This window comes from Trachinotus anak, unplaced genomic scaffold (assembly GCF_046630095.1).
Source record: "Trachinotus anak isolate AG129_WGS33_773 ecotype Australia unplaced genomic scaffold, CSIRO_AGI_Tana_v1 ptg000011l, whole genome shotgun sequence".
NCBI lineage: Eukaryota > Metazoa > Chordata > Actinopteri > Carangiformes > Carangidae > Trachinotus > Trachinotus anak.
In genome coordinates this window covers 22,304,456-22,323,128 of record NW_027273862.1, presented here as the reverse complement: position 1 = coordinate 22,323,128, position 18,673 = coordinate 22,304,456, and the positions used below count along the sequence as shown (strand labels likewise).

The following is an 18,673-nucleotide window of genomic DNA, read 5'->3' as shown; positions in this document are numbered from 1 at the left end:
GAATATTTGGCTTTTTTCGCCTGAAAAATTACTGATCGACTAATCGATTAATTGTTCCAACTCTAAAATAAAACTGTTAAAGCCATACAGTTTACTTTTACTTTTGACAGGGCTCGACAAGCAGTTTCTCTTTGTGTCCAGTCTTTGTGCCTGCTGAACATTTCTCTGGATTATATCTGCAGTAGATGTTCAGATGTGTAACTAATATCGATCTTATCATCTGACCGTGAGTCTGATCGAAAAGCGTATTTCCCAAAATGATTGTTCCTGTGAGATTCACCCCTCTCTGAAATATTGTTGTAGCATCCCGAGAAAAGGAAACCAGAGACAGAGCTGAGCTGTTTTGCTGTGCTTTTCAGTAGTTGCTGTTGTGCTCAGAAATGTGCTCATGGTCAGAGCTGTCAAGAATGTTCTGCTGTGGGCTTTGTGGCGTCTTTAAACTCATTAGGGTTAGAAGAAGTGATCAGTCATAACAACACCTTATGGCCTTGTAATTAATGATTTATGGCTTTCATTAGTTATGACCAATTATTTTTTCTCATCAATAATTTCCATAGGTCTTGCAGAGCTTGTGCTTTAGATGAAGATGTGCACTTTGCAAGTAGTTGCAGGAAGTTTAGGCATGAACTTGCGGTGACTTCTGCTTTCTCCTCGTTTTCATTTTGGAACACTGCTTCAAAGGGTACTGTGATCAAAGCTGTCTGAGAGGCAGCATGGGGAAAGAGCAAAAGAGGGAGAGAGAGAGTGAGAAATGGAGAGAGGGAGAGAGAGAGAGAGAGAGAGAGCGAGAGAGAGAGAGAGAGAGAATAGGGAAAACCCCAACACTCCAAAATATAAGCAGAGCTCTGCGCTAACACGTCCTTCTTTCCCTCCCAGCTGCCTAAACAAAGGCGTCAGCGCTTATCAAACACTGCTCTCCACCCCAATAGCATTCTGCCAGACTGTTTTGACATCTCAATCGAGTGCTTGATTATGCTATTCCTTTCATACAGTGTCAACCACAAGAGGATTACTCAGAGATAGGCTGGTTATATCATGACCTAGATAAGGCAACATCATAGTGCTAATGCTATTTGTTCCACATCCTTTCGTCACAGCATCATATTCAAGAGGCAGTGAATTGTGGGGGGAAGCTAACAGAGATGTCTTTTTGAATTTCATTTGAATCAGAATAGATCTGCAGAGAAGACCCAAAAACCCACCAGTAGGCTAAGTGGTTGCATTCAGTGGCTGAAAAAACATCTATTTTCAAATATTTTGGTTTCAGTAAAACCTTTTGAATGACAGCATTTGCTGCTAAAACCTCACATACTGTCAACAAAGCTGATAACATCACAGCCCAGTTTCACTTCTCACGGCACAGATGAACAGAAGCAAATGAACAAACAGACATACATTTTTCAGAATCATACTATAAAGTCAATCAGTCTCTTCCCTTTTCTCTTTTCCCCATGACAATCCCTGTCAGTTCTCCCAAAACCAGCAATATTTGCTCACTGATGACCTCTGCTGTCTCAAGACACAGGATTGATCAGGCAGGCAAAGTGCAAACTTGTGACCTTAAATTCAGGTAAAGTGGAACAGGAAATGAAGAAATCAATACATTGTCTGACTTGTATCTGAATCACTGTGCCCCTCTTGTGTCCATTAAGGACTGTGTCTGCTCTTGCTTTTAACGCAGCTCAGCCAGGCTAGGGCATCACTCATTCTCTGTGAACTTCCCATCTGCATATCAAAGCTGAGAGACCAAGGTAAACATAGTCTCTGGCTCCATCTGTTTCTGACAACGTAAAGCCAAGAGAAAATTTCCAGCTCTGCACACCCAAACAACTCAGCATCTCTTAGCTGGCATGTCATTACATTCCTGGAAATGTGCAGGCGATGTGCTTCCTTGGACCAAACCCCTGCAGGTTATCTAGTGGAACTCAAATCGTAAGCCCAACCTGAGGCCAAAGATTAAGCTGCCCTGATCAATAATTTTATGAATCTAATTGCTATGTGTAATTTAAAAGGGATTGCTTGTAGTGATGAACCCATACAGAATTACCACCCAGCTCTGCAATGTTTTCAGCAACCAGGCAGCTATTTGCAGCAAAATGCTTAAAAAGCCCACTACTTGCATAGCACCAAACAGCACACACACCAAGCAACTGGTTGCTGAACATACTGGAGCATTTGAATAAAGATTCAAATACTTCACGTAGGAGTTGGTGGAGACCAATACAGAGCTACAGAGTGAGTTTATTTTGTCCTTAGATTTGTCGGGTGTACACAAACACAATTCCAAGTGAATGGTGATGTAGTTCTGTATCTGCTCAATGTGCGAATATGCAACTAAATTCTGATAATACAACAATCCTTTGTTAACGGTTTGTTGTGCTGCCACCAAGTGGCCCAAAAAATAATGAATACAGATTTACATAATAAGAGTTTTCTTATAATCACTTCTTATAGTCACTCTTCTGTCAGGAAGTAGACTGTCAAGAGTCAAACACATGCGATGGCTCCATACCATATATTTTCAAGACTGGTAACATGCCAGTGCTATCAAAAAAAAAAAAGACAAGCTATTTAAAGCTGCAATTGTCAATGCATTGATTAGTTTAAAAGTAATGAGAAACAATTGAAATTTTTATTTTGATTAATCATTGTACTCATTTTTCAAGCAAAAATGCCAAACATGTATTGCTGTTTGATATGAGAATGTGCTGATTGTCCTGTGGAAAAATTATAACAGACATTTTCACCATTTTCTGTAATTTCATAGACCAAATGATTAATTGATTAATTGAAAAAATAATCAAAAGAATAATGACATAATGAAATAATGAAAAAAAATCTTTAGTTTAAGCCCTAAAGATATTAAGTGTTGAAACATACTGTGTCTGCGTGATTGTTTTTTGTTTTTTGTTTTGTGTGCACAGCGGTATCTGCTCCGAGTGGGAATATATATAGTTTGTGCCAATATTGTTCCTTTCATGAATAAGAATGCCTTCCATGACAAAAAGCCCAACAACTGATAGTGAACAAATTGGATCTCATTATCTGTCTGCGTGTGCATGTGTGTGTGGATGTTTTCAAAAAAAATTGTGGATGGAAATAGTGGTGTGAGTATTGTAATTGCTTTTTGGTGGTGATCTTCCCGGCTCATAAAAGAGAGCAGGGAGCAGCTGGAAATTCAAATGAATGTGTGTGTTTGTTGCCTTTGGCAGGAGCTCAGCATAGGAGGAAAGTAATATCCAAGTGAATGAGGTGCCTCAAAAATTGGAAGCTGGGTGACAAATTACTCTTCTCATTAGGAGCTAACCAGCAACGTGATTTGGGCAATTTTGGCTTTCTGTCTGTGTGTTTATCTTTGGTCTCATCCCTTTTACATATCTTTATACTAAACTATCTCCACCTGCTGTTTTTTTTTTCTTGTATCCTTCTTGCATATTTGATCTTGCATATTTTACTCTACCTTGCATGTCATCTTGACATTCACACACAAATTTGTCATTCTCTTTTTCAATAACATGTTTGACCTCTGCATTTCCACGAAATATTGCTATATGTAAAATCGAAAAGAACTGAATATATAGCTATATAGAAAGCAAATTTAAACTGACTAACAATTAGTCAGTTAATGATTAGTTATTTGACCAAAAATAATCTCCACGGATTTTGAAATTCCAATAAGATTGAAGTTGACTCAAGCAAAAATTATGGTTTCAGTTCCCTCGTTTTTATTTTATCATTTCAAATAGAATATTTTTCAGTTTTGCACTGTTTGATGGAGAAAATGAACAATTTTAAGATGCCACATCAGGCTATCAGGACTTGACATTTCATAGATGAAATGACCAATCAAAGTAATTATTGTTAAGTGGGTCTGGAAGGCTGCAGAACACATACCATATGGGCATATACCGAGCCCTGAGCAGCAGATCCCCTATTCATCACTGGCTGGCTGGACCCTTTACTGTATGTCTCTCACCCACTCTCTCTCTCATGTTTCCTGTCTCTCTTCACTTTCCTTTCAATTAAAAGCATAGAAATCACCCAAAACTCAAACCTAACTAACTTGTTAGTTTCATCTGCAATAAAAATAACTGTTAGTTGCAGCACTAAATCTGATGGTAGACTTAAGCCATTGTCAGTTAATGCAGTTTCACAAGTTGGTACTGATAATGGAGCATGAAGCTTACTGTGGTTGCTATGATTGCCTGCGGTTTAAAATGACTCACAGTGATTTAGAATATAGTTTATCTTCTCATTAGAAGACATTTAATTAGTGGCTTATGTAGCAGAATTTTATGCTCTGTGATTGGCTGTTTCTCTCTGAAATGCACATCAGGAGTCTGCGTGAACTTCTCACCTTGTATGTTTATGTAGACAGGATTATACCAGGGATGTGACAAATTTCTCTGTCAATTAAACAGTAATTAAATTCATAAAAGTTGACTGACAGACAGACTTATTTCATCATCATTTTCTAAATCAAAGTACTGCCAAACCGTGCTGGAGATGTCATCTGTCCCACTTTCCATTTTGCTTGTTTGCAACATCCAGGTTCAAGCGAGGGTGCGCAACATCTTAGACGCAACAGTTAACCACTGTTGTGCATAAATAGAATGTTAATTATTCATTTAAATGACTAGTATTTCTACTGCAGACTACCAAGGGTAGCAACATTAAACTAAAATAGCTGGTATTTTCTGGTTATGAATGGGATTTTTACTTCCTGAAGCAGGGGTACGTTAAATACCTCCTCACATTCCATGACTCTGTGGGCGTCAAACTGATGATTATAGTTAATATTCTGGTATGCTATGCTTCTGATGTTTTGATATACAGTGTATGGAAACCTTAAATGTTCCATTTTATATTGCTGAGAACAAGAGGTGGGTTTCACTCTCCACTCCCATATTGGATTAATCATTGATGAGAAATACCATTTTGAAGGCCCAAGTTCAGCTAGTTCAGAAGACAATGGACATGACAATGCTCTGATATGCATGGGCTGTGTCCGCCTTATATGAGCTTACATAAATGGGTGGGCCTTTCCAAATCATGTCCAATCAGTTGATTTCACCACAGACGGACTCCAATCAAGCTGTGGCGACATCTGAAAGATGATCAAGAGAAATTGGAGGCACCTGAACTGAATTTAAAGTTTCATAGTAAAGTGTCTGAATACTTATGTCAATGTCATATTTCAGTTTTTCCTATTTAATAAATAAGAAAAAAATCCAATTATTCTGTTTTCTCTCGGTCGTAATAGTGTGTAGATTAATGAGGGGAAAAAAAACTGTGTTAGCAGCTGCTGAGACAGACTGCACTTCAACAGATCTCTATGCAATGAATTATTATAAAAAGGACAACTAAGCTGTTGATGATATAATTATAAATACTCAAGCAATTAGATACAATCATTCATATGGTAGTCTCTAGGGGTCTCCCAAGCTGAAATACAAGTAGATACTAGAGATACTGCATCAGTCTTATAGTCTGGGGGACTTGGTGTTTCTACAATTTATTAATATCCATTACCGTATGGATATATACACTACGATCAATTGAATTCAATTTTCTTCATTTTACTAGGATAATCCACTCAGGAACAATAATGCTTTACAAGGTGTCCTGGGTGCAGCGCTGGATACTTGGTAGCAGCTGGACATCATTCATGTGACACAGTATGAAACTTCCCACTGTTTAATACCTAACCCTTACACCAACAGAGGGATTATGGTGGTAATGTTTCTCAGTGGAGGCAATAACGTATTAGACAACAAAAGACTTGCAATGTGGTCTGTTACTGATGATGTTTGGGAGAAAAGAAATACCTGTGCCTCATTATTACAGCTTTGTGCCTTCTACTTTTAGAAACTGTGAAAATATATTGAAATGCTAAAATTAAAATCTTCTGTCTGCCATGAAGCCTTGATTAAATTTCCCTTGTGTCTTACCTTTTTGCTTTATAATTGCATTGTCTGTCTTATAACTGGCTTATTTATTTGTTAATTTTGAATTTATTACACCACCCACACTATATATTCTCATACAAATCACTCCACAGTATTATTATCCTGGGAATCCCAGAATATTAAATAACTGCACTATTAGTGCTTTATTTTTTCTCTGCTGAGATAGGTCTGGGGGGAGGGAGGCAATCTGCAATGGTTTTGCCATCATCTGATAAGCCTTAAGGGAAAGTGCTAAGGAGGAGAAAGCAGGAGGAGAGATAGGAAAAGGAAAATATTGGTAGTAAGATGAAAAAAATCAAGAAAAGTTGAAAATGGTGGCAGTGCAGAACAGTTACAGAAAAACTGGAGTGATAAGAAAAGGAGAGTTGGTTGAATTGATGAAAAAAAGAAATGGGAAGGTAAAATGGGAGAGAACTGGCGGAAGTAATGAGGTAGAAAAGTGAACTGGGGTGAGGATAGAATACTGAAGAATAATTAGGTTGGCAGAATGGATCATGTAAGTGGATGGAGGTTTTAGACTGAAAGCAGGGTATAATTACATTTCATAATGTATTATTTGTATGTTAATATTTCATTTTATACCTGCCTGACAAACAATACAAACTTTCCTCTGTATTCAAGGGAAAGTTTGGGGAGTCTATTAAACCTGCTGATTACAACAAATGGGCTCCAGAGTTTTTTCCATAACTTAATCATTTCATTTTTCATTCTAAATTTACCCTCCTGAAGGGAGTTTTTAAGCCTTTAACTTTTTTTTTTTAATATCAAAGGTATTCTTGTTCCAGCATTTCATTGGAGCTGTTTTGGTGATATAAGGTTATACTGTTACATCCAATGATATCATTTCTAGAAACTGCAATCTCTACAATCTAAAACAGTTAACCGATGTTTTTTGGCCACTTTGGTCCACAGGAAAATATCTTGATACCTTGACCAATCGTTATGGATGTATTTAGGTGGATGGATTTGGTTTAATTTTGCACAGACATTGATGGTTCCCACAGGATAAAGAGATTTGGTAATCCACTTATTTTTCATCACCACCAGCAGTTCAAAATGTCAACTTGTGCCACACCCTATTTTAACACTTATTTTAATTTAGACTTGATACTTTTAAAATTTACTTTCAACATTGGCTAGCTTAGGAAGCTTGCTATGCTAACGCGTCTGTGGTATATCTGGTAATCAACTGGGTTTACCTAGTTCAGAGTGTGGGAAGTGGGTGGCTGCAGCAGAGTTGGGACATCGGGACTGTTGCATCCAGTAACCCAGGCTAAGTTAGCCAGTAAAAAAACTAAATTGTGTTGCTGTGGGGGTCTGCTAGCACATGGCTGTAACCTTTAGTACCAAGCCTTTGTTGGTCTAAGAGCTGTTTGTTGTGTTTGTTTCAAAACATATTTGTGTATGTGAGTTCACCATTCTTTTTACAGAAAAGGTGCATAACAGGTGTGCGTCATTTGTTACATTGGACAATGGGCAGGACCATAAGCATGTGGCTTAGTGAGCTAATAAGCAGGTGACAGTGATCCATAGTATCTCGGGAAATAAGGTCAGACCACAGGTGAGGAGAAAAGCAGCTGGAGCTTTGAATTAAATGCCGATGGGAAAGAAATGTGTGCTGATGGAAATGTAGTTGCATGAGAAACATTAACCTTGTGTAACTGCCCTCCTCTTCTGTGTCTCTCTGTCTCCAGCTTGTAGGCCTGGCTTCTTCAAGGCATATGCCGGGAACACTAAATGCTCCAAGTGTCCTCCACACAGCTCCAGCCATGACCAGGCCGCCACTATCTGTCACTGCGATAAAGGCTTCTACAGGGCTATTAAAGACCCCTCCACCATGGCTTGTACAAGTTAGTATGTCTATATTTTTCTCCTTTTTTTAAGATTTTTTTTTTTATTGATTTTGTTTGTTTATTTAAACTGGAAAAGAAGAACATCTCTTATGATGTTCCTTATCCATGGACATGAAAAATTCTGACATGGAGCTGTATTCATGAGGCTGACAAGTAGCATGCTGGAATGAAACAGTAACGGCCCTGTGAAAGCTTACCACCCACACACCTACACACAGATATTCAAAGACACACTCACAACTTCAGCTATGATTACTTCGTACAGTGTTGAAAATTGGAAAAAGAAAAAAAAAATCTGAACTGCCACAGTTTTATCTGAAACTAACACAAGATGTTGGACTGAAATACTGCAAGATGCATTGAAAGCCAACCACCCACACGCCTACCTCTACCTACAAGCTAAAGACACATATTGCAGATTCAAATTATGCTCAAGGGTCATGGCTAAAGGGCTATTACTTGTTAGATTTTAATGATCACATGCCCACTCTTGCTTCATCCTCAAGGTCAGATGAGTGGTGTGATCTGAGATGCTCTTTTGTATGTTACTGTTATACTTAGTTCTGATGCTTTCATACTTTTGTAATAACCACTTAGGCATTTTTGCAGATTGTGTTATGCTAAAGAAATGGATGTTTTTGCCACTTATTTCATCATTTTTTGTAAACCCTAGAAACCGTTAGACGCCTATCATCAGAGATGACACAAGTAATCATAGATCATGTGTCTTTTATTCAATCAGATATTTGTGTTAAGCTATATTTAAACAAGCATGAAAAACATTTCTTTAAAAAAAAAAAAAAACCTTACAAAATGACCAATGGGTTTTCAATGAGTTGTCTCTTTCTCTCTCTAAATACTTTTTTATGTCTCTTCAGGGCCTCCGTCACCTCCCAGGAACCTGGTCTCACTGATCAATGACACAGCTCTCTTCTTGCAGTGGATGCCTCCAAGGGACACAGGAGGCAGGAAGGACATCACTTACAACATCCTTTGTCAGCGCTGTGATGGAAGTGAGGGTGACAGTGGTGTGACTCAGTGTGAGCCATGTGGGCCAGACCTGCGGTTTATTCCACGGCCGCTTGGTCTGACTGGTACCTCTGTGGCAGTGTTAGACTTTGCAATGCACGCCAACTACACTTTCCATGTAGAGGCTGTGAATGGCGTAACTGGGCTGGGGGTGGCCGTACGTTCGCTGGCAAATGTTACCGTCAATACGCACCAAGCTGGTGAGTTGCAGAGCTCTTGTTCACTTCTGTGCAACTTTCCAATTTTGTTTGTTTCACTGTCTTCAAATCCAGCTGTGGCAATGATGACAAGCAGATGCACCTCCCACACAATTATAGGATTGATTTATATTGACATGGTTTCTTGACTTGGCTAAGATGTACAATTAATTACTCATTTCAAGAGGGTTTAAACAGTTGGATAGGTTTAATTGATTAGTCCATCAACAAAATTAATTCCAGATTATTCCCCATTTGTAAGTCTTTTATCAAGCAAAAATGCCAAACATTTGCTGGTTCCACCTTCTCAAATTTTCTCAAAAGATCTCTGGGGTTTGGACTCTTGGTCAGACAAAACAAAAAGCAGTTCAGAGCTTCAGGGTCTTATTTGAAGACCTAATGGATTTCTAATTACATAAATCAATTTCCAAACATTTTGCTGAAATAGTGCATGGTAAGTTACAACATGTTGCAGCGCATTCATCATTTTAATCCTGCTGGCATGGGCAAAATGGCCATCTGGAATGGTGGGAATTTTCCCAGCGGACCATTCTGTCCATGTAATGGCAGGGAACCAAGCCAAAGTAATGAAAAATAGTTTACAAACTTACAAACTAGCAGAATGAAAAAAGAAAGAGAAAGAAAAAAAAAAAACTTTTACATGTTCACAAGCTCATCTTGCCGCTGCCCAAAAATACCTGCCACACCTAACTACCTACCTTACATGAGCACTGATAAAATGTTCACCAAAGATAACAAACTGGAATGAAAAAAAAATACGGAAAAATAGTTATAGTTTTTGGGGGACTGGTTGGAGTATCGCACCAGTTTCAGTCAAATGTTCATCGTTATTGCCAGTAACATGACTTTCCCCTGACTTCGAATTAAATTCTATAACCTTGATGAACAGTTGCTGTAGGACACTTGTGACTGTAGTTGTTCCTAAAAATGGCAAATGTTAGTTGCAGTGGATGTATTTCATTTGTTCTCCTTTTGCTGTACAGAATGTTGAGGGTTAACATGCAGCTGGCCACATTTAGCTCTAAAATATTAATCAAGATTAATTTTAGATGCTTATGCTTGGCATATGCACATAAGGTAATTACATAATACCTGATTCATAGATCAGGAATACTGTGTTTGCATTGTAGCTTGGAGCAACTATGATACAGTAACAGGCTAGGATTTATTTATTCTGCAGCTAGATTTGCCTTTTTTCTTCCTGAGCACCCCGTGTCTTCTTTCACAGTCTCTGTCTCTCCATCCAGCTTAATGTGTCAGGAGGTGAAGCACACGTCTTACCCTTGAATAGCTGACAGAGCCACTGTGACCTGAACCTAGGGCTAATTAGCAGAGCCCAGCTGACCTGAGGTCAACCACTGCTAGCAGTTCTTAAGGCAGCATTGTCTTGGGCTTGCAGTAGGAAAAATAAGAGATCTAAAGTTCAGGGACTGAAACCTGACCCTGGGAATGTTGATGGAATAATTGATGGAGAAGGTTGGGAAGAAGGAAGGAAAGAGAGTGGATTAATAAATTATGCTGCAATGTATGTGCACATTTTCTCCCCTTTCAGCATTCACAGCAACTCAGTAGTGAGATGAAATTCTGTTGAGAACAAGACCGATGCTCGTTAGTCATCGGTGGCTAAAATGTAAAAAGTGTGTGTGTGTGTGTGTGTGTGTGTGTGTGTGTGTTTGTGTATACAGTAAGTAAAATATAACATATATATACATACACATATGTATGCATGCATGCATGTATGTATACAAACATACGTATATAAACATACGTGTGTGTATGTGTGTATATATATATATATATATATATATATATATATATATATATATATATATATATATATATATATATATATATATATATATAAAACATGTTTTCCACTTTCTCAGGTTCAGAGTCAACTATGCTGACTGAAAGCCAATCTGTGGGCTTACAGATGGCCTGTTTGTCCGATTACTTGTACAACAGATGGCAGGAACAAAGTCTCTTAAAGATGCCTGGTCTAAATTCCCAAGTCTCTGTTTTGAACTAAGTGTGGACCAAAGTGGCGGACAAGCCAATTTACTCAAAAAGTGACCAAAAACAGTAAGATTATTAGTCTATTAATAATAGACAATAAACTAATAGATTATTATTAGTTTAGATGTAAGCCAGACTCAGATTTTGAAAAACTGTGCCCATGTGTGCAGCACCACACAAGGGCGGGAGGTAGAATCCAGCAGTATGATGCTAGTTGAGAACAAAGCAGCACTAACGTTTGAGGCAATGGTTTAAATGACAGCAAGCAACCAAGACTGAGTGAGAATAAAACTGTCATGTCAAGTATTCAAACTGTGCAAATGCTCCAACTGTGTTTATGAATGGCCAACTTTGAAGTGTAATTCATAAATATTACCAATTAGTCATTAATTTATCATCATTCCCTACCGACTGTTGTGCAGTTTTTGGCTCTCTGTAATTAGGATTTAGTTTAGTTGTGTCTATGCTTCACTCAATTTTTCAGGTAATATGGAGTACTTGGTTGGTGAGTGACTATAATGTCTCAATTATCATAACACCAACATAGCGGCTTGAATCATTCAAGAATAATAATAACTTCAACAGTCATTTCTTGGGGCTAATTCTCTCCTAGCCGACAGTAGAATATTGCATTAAAGTATGATTTTTATAAATTAAATGTTATGCTGATAGGCTGTCATCACTCCATGGAAAACAGATGTCAGGTGTATATGTGTCACCCATCTCTCTCTGGCAAAGGCAGCTAGACTGATGGGAGGAAGTTGGAATGCAAAATAATCTCTGTCGAGGAGGAGAAACAGCCTGTGGGGTTGTTTCCCTGAGGATGTTTAGAGTGGATTAACTTGTCAAACTGCCTTTCCTCAGTAGACATACTGTATGCGCACGCAGCCAGGCATGCATGCAAATAAGCAGGCAAACAAATCCGTACACACATGACATTTACACAGACATTTGCTTCACCCATGTACCACCTACAGCCTTGCATATGGTCCCGATAGCTGTTTCCCAGCTCTGCCTCATGCTGTCTCTTGTTTTTCTGTCTCCCACACACATATGTGTCTTTCTTCTCTTTCCGCTTCCTTTAAACAAGAGATAACACCTTTCTTTGATGGAGTGTTAGAATGATATATATATATCCATCAGAGAGAGTACAATAATACATACTTTAATTGCACTTTGATAGAGGATAGAATGATCCGGATCCTTTGATTGCAGTTATATCTGTCCTTCACATCTTATATGAGAGATGATATTAAAAGGAAGGTACTGTTCTGTAAGTTTGCACACTGTACACCATTCATACTGTTTGTATGCACTGTTCCATGCCTCATAATCTTTACACTGAAATGTTTGCATGAGTCCCCAGGTAATCCCCAGTATGTGAATTAAAGTAGGTATATAAGTAAGCATGTGCTAAATTGTTTAGAAAAAGAATAAGTAACATGAAGTGGCATTTGATATATGTATATATATATATATATATATATATAGCTTCTTAATGAAAACAAAATCTATTTAAACTCTTCAAAGCACTATATGACTGTTAAATGCAAAACATTCGACAAGCACTTCAGTCCTTGCTTTAAATTCAAATGAGGTTGAATATTCATTGGGTTGAGAGAAATGCCTGTTGTAGATCTGTGCTTGTTTCAACTTCTGTTTGGATGGACTCGGGACGGACAGGCTCGCTGCCAATTAACGCGGATGCTGTGAGGTGATTCATGTAATTGGCTGTGATATTATGTCAGTGATGGAATAATAGCCAATCAAAAGCAGAATTAGCAGTTAACTGGATTTCTGCGAGAAGGAGAGGGAAGATTTATTTTCTGTTGGCATGCTATCTGTTTATAAATTGCATATTAATACCTCATTATGTTTTTAATTATGCTAAACCTATTAATCAGAATTACTAATAATTTCTCTTCCCTATTGCCTATGTGCTTGTCTAACTTTGATAAGTTATAATGCTCAGTTAAGCAAGATGCATGATCACTGTGTCTTTGAACAGAGCGGAGTGTTCATTACCGTCGATGAATCTGGAATTATCATTCGTTTATTTGGCTGTAAGAGCTGCGCAATATCTGTTTAGTCATGGATTCGCTGAGAACACATTTGATCATTCTGATCTGTCTGTTTGTGTGTTCACTCCTCCACACTTGAGTTCACTTTGTGAAACGTGGTGCAGGTTAAGGTCAGCTGGCGTCCTAACAACTCTCAAGGCAGCAATGCAAAGCAGAGTGAGTGAGCGAGCAGGATGGTCTCTGCGTTCATGAACAGTGAACTCTGCTCCAAATACACTGTTGTTGGTGCTCAGCAGAGCATTTCCCACTGAAGATTCCTCCCACAAAGTTCACCGCAGTGCTCTGTGAAGAGGCACAGAGAAATCACTGTAAATTTGTGGAAGGTCTTTGCCACACAGAGGGAAAAATGTGATCCTACAACAGGAGCAGAGAAGCAGCCACCAAGATAGATTCGCTCTGTGTTAAAAGTGCAGGGGACAGACTGTGTCCCAGCAGAGGCTGAGAATGTTGTATACTGAGCCCTTGAAAGTTTGGACCAAAGATTACACTTGTTAAGTTTTTGTTGGCGGTACATGTTCGTTTTTATATGTCTGGAGCCAGAAGGAACCAAAATGAATTGAATTACATATCTAATCCAATCAAGTCATTCATAAAAATGTGAGATTTAATGATGCGATGAAGCTTTGCAGAGATAATTGAAATCAAATAGCTGCTGGTTTACATGGTCAAATCCCTGCAGAGTCGTGATCATTGTCTTTCAGTTCATCCAGACTCTACTGCTCTACTGCTACAGATCATTTATCATACTAGTTTTTTAAATCAAATAAAAACTTAATAATAATTACTGGGTAATAAGTTCCAGTGGTATTTTTTGATTTTCCTCTGACTTGTTGCTGCATGAGCAGCTCTGCAAACATAAACTCTGACAGGCATAAATAAGACTGTTGGTAATATTTGAATGTAACAAATGTTTTTCCATTGGTCCAAACAGTGCAATAAGACTTTAAGTCACATTACTATTTTGATAGTATTTGACACACCCTTACTTGTTGTCAATGCTAATGTGAGCTTCTAGTTCAGACAGACTGATGGTCATGTGTTGTCAAGCAAAAGAAAACAGTTCTGAAATGCAAAATAATAGAATTTTAATCATGTGATAAAACTTTTAAGAAATTAATCATTTCACAGCCCTACTTTAAACGTACAACAACCATGACATCATTATGGGATGGCTAAATGTGTAACCTCCTACCCTTCTAATCTGACATTTAGCCAGTGGAAGCTGTTATCTCTGTGGCCTCTGTGTCTGTCCGTGGGGTTTTTGTGCTGCGTCTGTCGCTGTTGTTCCTGGAATCCTCAGGAACATGTGCCATGCAGTATACCAGCGGGCTTTGGTTTTTGAAGGTGTGGACTGCTGCCGTGTGTTTGATTATTTCTTTTACAAAATAAGTAACAACAAAAAGCCGTGCCAAGCTCTCACATGCTAAATCCACGTGTGAACATTTCCCAGTGTTTCATGGTGTCCTGATTCAGGAGATTTTCTCTCTTTTACTTTGCTCTTTTCCCCTTTCCTACAGTGGGTTCTCTTCTGTTTTCATCTCTCTTGCTCTGGGAATAAAGCTGACTTCTATTTATATGCTCAGATGCTGGGGAGATGCAACCTCGTGGGATTTCTCTACAGTTCTCCCTGCTCTCTCCTTCCTCCTCTGTCCTTTCTGTATCTATTTGAGCACATAAAGTTGAGGGTTAACCTATTTTTACATGTTGCCAATAAAACCAACTAGAGCTTATAGATTCTCAGTTATCTTCAGCAGTGTGAATTGTGATTAAACTGTAATGACCATAATTGTTCTCTCTGTGCCACTCATCCATAACAGTAGGTATCTAAATAGCAGATTGATTTATCCTGAGGCTGAAAGAACCTCTTGGATTCGAGTTTTTTTAGGGAGTTTCCCGACCTACAGAGAAAGTTTAAAACCTAAGTTAGTTCTCACAGAGATGGAAGTACAGACACACACACACACACACACACACACATACATATGCATAGTGATAGATACATAACATTACATACTGTATGGTGGGGACAGAAATCCCCTCCAGTAATGTGATTCTCACAGACAATCTTATGCTCTAAAGTGGGTTATGCATATTTATCTGCCTGGTTGCACTGATGCCAGCTGAAAAAATACCATCATTGCTTATTTGAACATGATATTAATGGGCAACATTGTTGTTTTGATATATTTTAACAGGTTCGGTCAAATGACAAGTTGCAAATTACAAATTAATTTACATTTTGATTTTGATTTTGACATGCATGATTTTGAGGATAAGCCATAACACACTTTCTCGTGGTGAAAGTCTTACGGTTTGGACTCGCTTTAAACATTTCTGATGCCCTTACATATGATACGTATGTTGGAGTTGCTCCTTCAGAGCAGTTGATGTTTGCTTCAGGTTTTGTGCATTTGCTTGGATACACTGTTTGCACAGTGGATAGCTACAGATGTTTCTCTTCACTCTCTTCACTGTGCACTACAGATGCAGTGATTAGTCGAGCTACAGAGAATTGTTTTATAGAGAATGTAAGTTGAATATCTTTGGGTTTTTGGAAGGTTGCTTAGAAAACAAGTAATTTCAAGACATAAACTTGGGATTTTGGACATTTTCCAGACCAGAAAAGAATCAATTTATCGAGGAAAATGATTTCCAGATTTATCGATTGTGAGAATAATTGTTAGCTGCAACCCTACTGTGCACCTTTAATTAGCTGTGCTTTAGGATTACAGTGTACACATTGTATTGGCAGAGCCATTATCCACAGTAAAAACTGAAATGCTTTCAGCTACCTGTGTTATATTTCATCTGTAAGAACTTGCTGAATGAGTTTGTTTGTTTAAAATAAGTAGCGTTTAGAATCGAGCGCCTTGTAATAATGAATGCAGCAGATACTGCACTGCTCATTATTACGCTAAAAAAATAATGTAGGTGTAGCACTGATGACATTTGGTTCATTTAGCATGTATATTTTCGTCGGTGTTCGTACAGCGCTGTTTTCCATTAATAACTGCAGCAGGCAGCCAGACTGAGAGGCCTGAGATATTCCCACAACATCTCTAGGCGCTCAGTGTAGCTCAGACACCACCTGCTAACAGGATAGAAAGGGCACATGGAAGAACATGGCTGACAGCAGATGTGTGTGTCTGGCTCTGTGAATTGTTTAGACAGCACAGTCCAGTGACTGCTGTATGATGAAGATGTATTTTTATTGATTTTTGACAGTCTCGTGATGATTTTTGTTTCCTTTTCCTGTAAAACTTTGACATGAGGAACTTTAATTTTTTAGTTTTTGTGAGCTGTAAAATGTACATGAACACATTGGTCAGGTTTTTTATGTCTAAATGTCTTAGATAGGGCGTGTCTTCAAGTTTTAGATGCTTAAAGAAATGCATATTCAAACAGACTCGAGTCAGGAGTCAGACCTTTTTGCATTTTAATGTGAAAGCTGGACACCCTAAATTTACATATTTGTCACCTCGAGTGTGCATTTTTGCAGGAGTCAGCAGCATCAAACTCTTGCTTTCTACATGCACCATTTTTTTCTCTCTGGTCTTTTTTTGTTTTAATAAAAGTTGAAATGATTAAGCTGCTGGACTGTGAAGCACCGTGTCTGGACGGAGCTGCTGCTTAAAAAAAAAAAAAAGTTGTTAAAAGTTAAAAGTTGCATCTTGCACCCCAGTGCGTCAGACTTAATACGGTTACACGTCACCTTTCTGAAGCGCCCCATGCGCTCCGTGGCCTTCTGTGCGTAGAAGGTTATCTGCTTATCTGAGCATGAGGACAGTTTAAGACATCAGTCTGGTCCTGAATTGGTATTCCGGTAATGATCTCCCAAACAGCACACTCAACAACAGAGGGACTGGATCTTTTAGTTTGTCAAATCTGTTCAAGCACAGGCTTTATGAATAATTGATGGTAAATATTTGAATCTCTGCCAGGTGATTTGATATCTCCTCAGCAACCTTGTGTAAGATATGCCCCCAAATTCAGCAGTAACGGCAAACATGATAAACAGCTGCTGTGAGTCCAGTGGTTTGGTTAACAGAAATGTTTGCCTCGTAAAACGGTTGTTTCCTTGGCCAGACTTTCCCTTTAAGGTATTTCTGTGATACTTTGTTCAATGTCGGTATCTTTCGGATGACGACTGAAGACATTCTGTTTTGCAGTCACTAAACTCATGTCACTAAACTCAGTGTATTCTCCCAATACATATGTAAAGATTCACTCCTTGGCACATACACATTTCAGTAAGCTAACTCTTAGTGCATGGGTTAGTCACTGAGTCAAATAAGCTCAGCCTCTCTTTGATTTTATTAAGTATATATTTTAGAGGAAGTACATACAGTATATGCCAGTGCATTAATTTGTCTGGAAATATCCGTGGTGTGGGAAGACGTGGAATTTCGTTGTTGTTGTTGTTGTCATTGAACTTTTCTCCAAACAGCCCTCCCCTCGCAGGTTTGTTCTCAGTTCGACTCAAATCCCTGCACTCTTTGACTGCATCTTCAGGTCCGGCTCTGGTGGGTGTAGTCAGAAAGGACTGGGCCTCTCAAAACAGCATCGCCCTCTCCTGGTCAGAAGTGGAACAGCCTCCTTCAGACATAGTGGACTATGAAGTCAAATACTATGAGAAGGTAAGGTACATTTTTTCAGACTATGTTTATGTACCATATAAGTTAATTTCTTAGTGGTAACTGATTTGTGGTAGCAAATTTAGCACTAAAATGCGTCAAAAGTGATTACATACACACAGAACAATTACTGCTTCACAAAGCAATTTGCATTGTTAACATACAGAAACCCAAATGTAAGTGAGCAGCATCCATAATGAATTACTATCTCCGCTTTGTTGACCATCTGCTCTGACAGTTAATAGGATAAAAATTGATGTGTTTTGTTCAAACGCCGCTGTGATAACGGGTTTATGCAAAAAAGAGTTTTGTCTGTACTTTTGTTTATCATCTCTGGCAATCTGTTTCCGTTTCTGCTTATCTAGGAGCAAGAGCAGCTGAGCTACTCATCGACACGGACCAAAACCCCCAGCGTGGTGGTAACAGGCCTCAGACCCTCCACTGTCTATGTCTTCCACGTGCGCGCTCGCACTGCTGCTGGCTACACAGCTTACAGCCCCAACTTTGAGTTTGCTACTGCAGCTGAGGGTACGACTGTGAGGGAGTAGGCACAGAGGAATTATGGGTTTATTTGTCCTAATATTGGTTATGTTTAAGGGAGGAATGGCGCCGATATTCAGTCATTCCGGAAGGTAGATTTGTGTTGAACTCCCAAAGGATATGGAGTGTAGTTTTAAAACAATGCACAGGAGAAGAAGGGAGTTTTACAGCCACAGATGTGGAGTCACCCGTGGTGATCAACAACCCTATAAAATCCCCAGAGACATTTTATGGTCATTCTTTGCTAAGGATCTGTGAAACTCATCGGTGCTTCTTCAGGCAGGAGCCATTTATATAAATGTTTATATGCTCTATAAGTTCTGATTCAGGCTA

The 18,673-nt window shown here is 38.7% G+C and overlaps 1 protein-coding gene across 1 annotated transcript in view; it reads left to right on the top strand.

Annotated features, from left to right (window-relative positions):
- The window catches only part of LOC139627956 (ephrin type-A receptor 6-like), a 52,483-nt gene that overhangs the window by 23,015 nt on the left and 10,795 nt on the right, over positions 1 to 18,673 (top strand). Inside the window, exons 7-10 of the mRNA XM_071489181.1 lie at positions 7,664 to 7,819; positions 8,701 to 9,051; positions 17,679 to 17,803; positions 18,166 to 18,328. Of these exons, the coding sequence (XP_071345282.1) occupies positions 7,664 to 7,819; positions 8,701 to 9,051; positions 17,679 to 17,803; positions 18,166 to 18,328 (795 nt within the window). The remainder of the gene's footprint in view (positions 1 to 7,663; positions 7,820 to 8,700; positions 9,052 to 17,678; positions 17,804 to 18,165; positions 18,329 to 18,673) is intronic.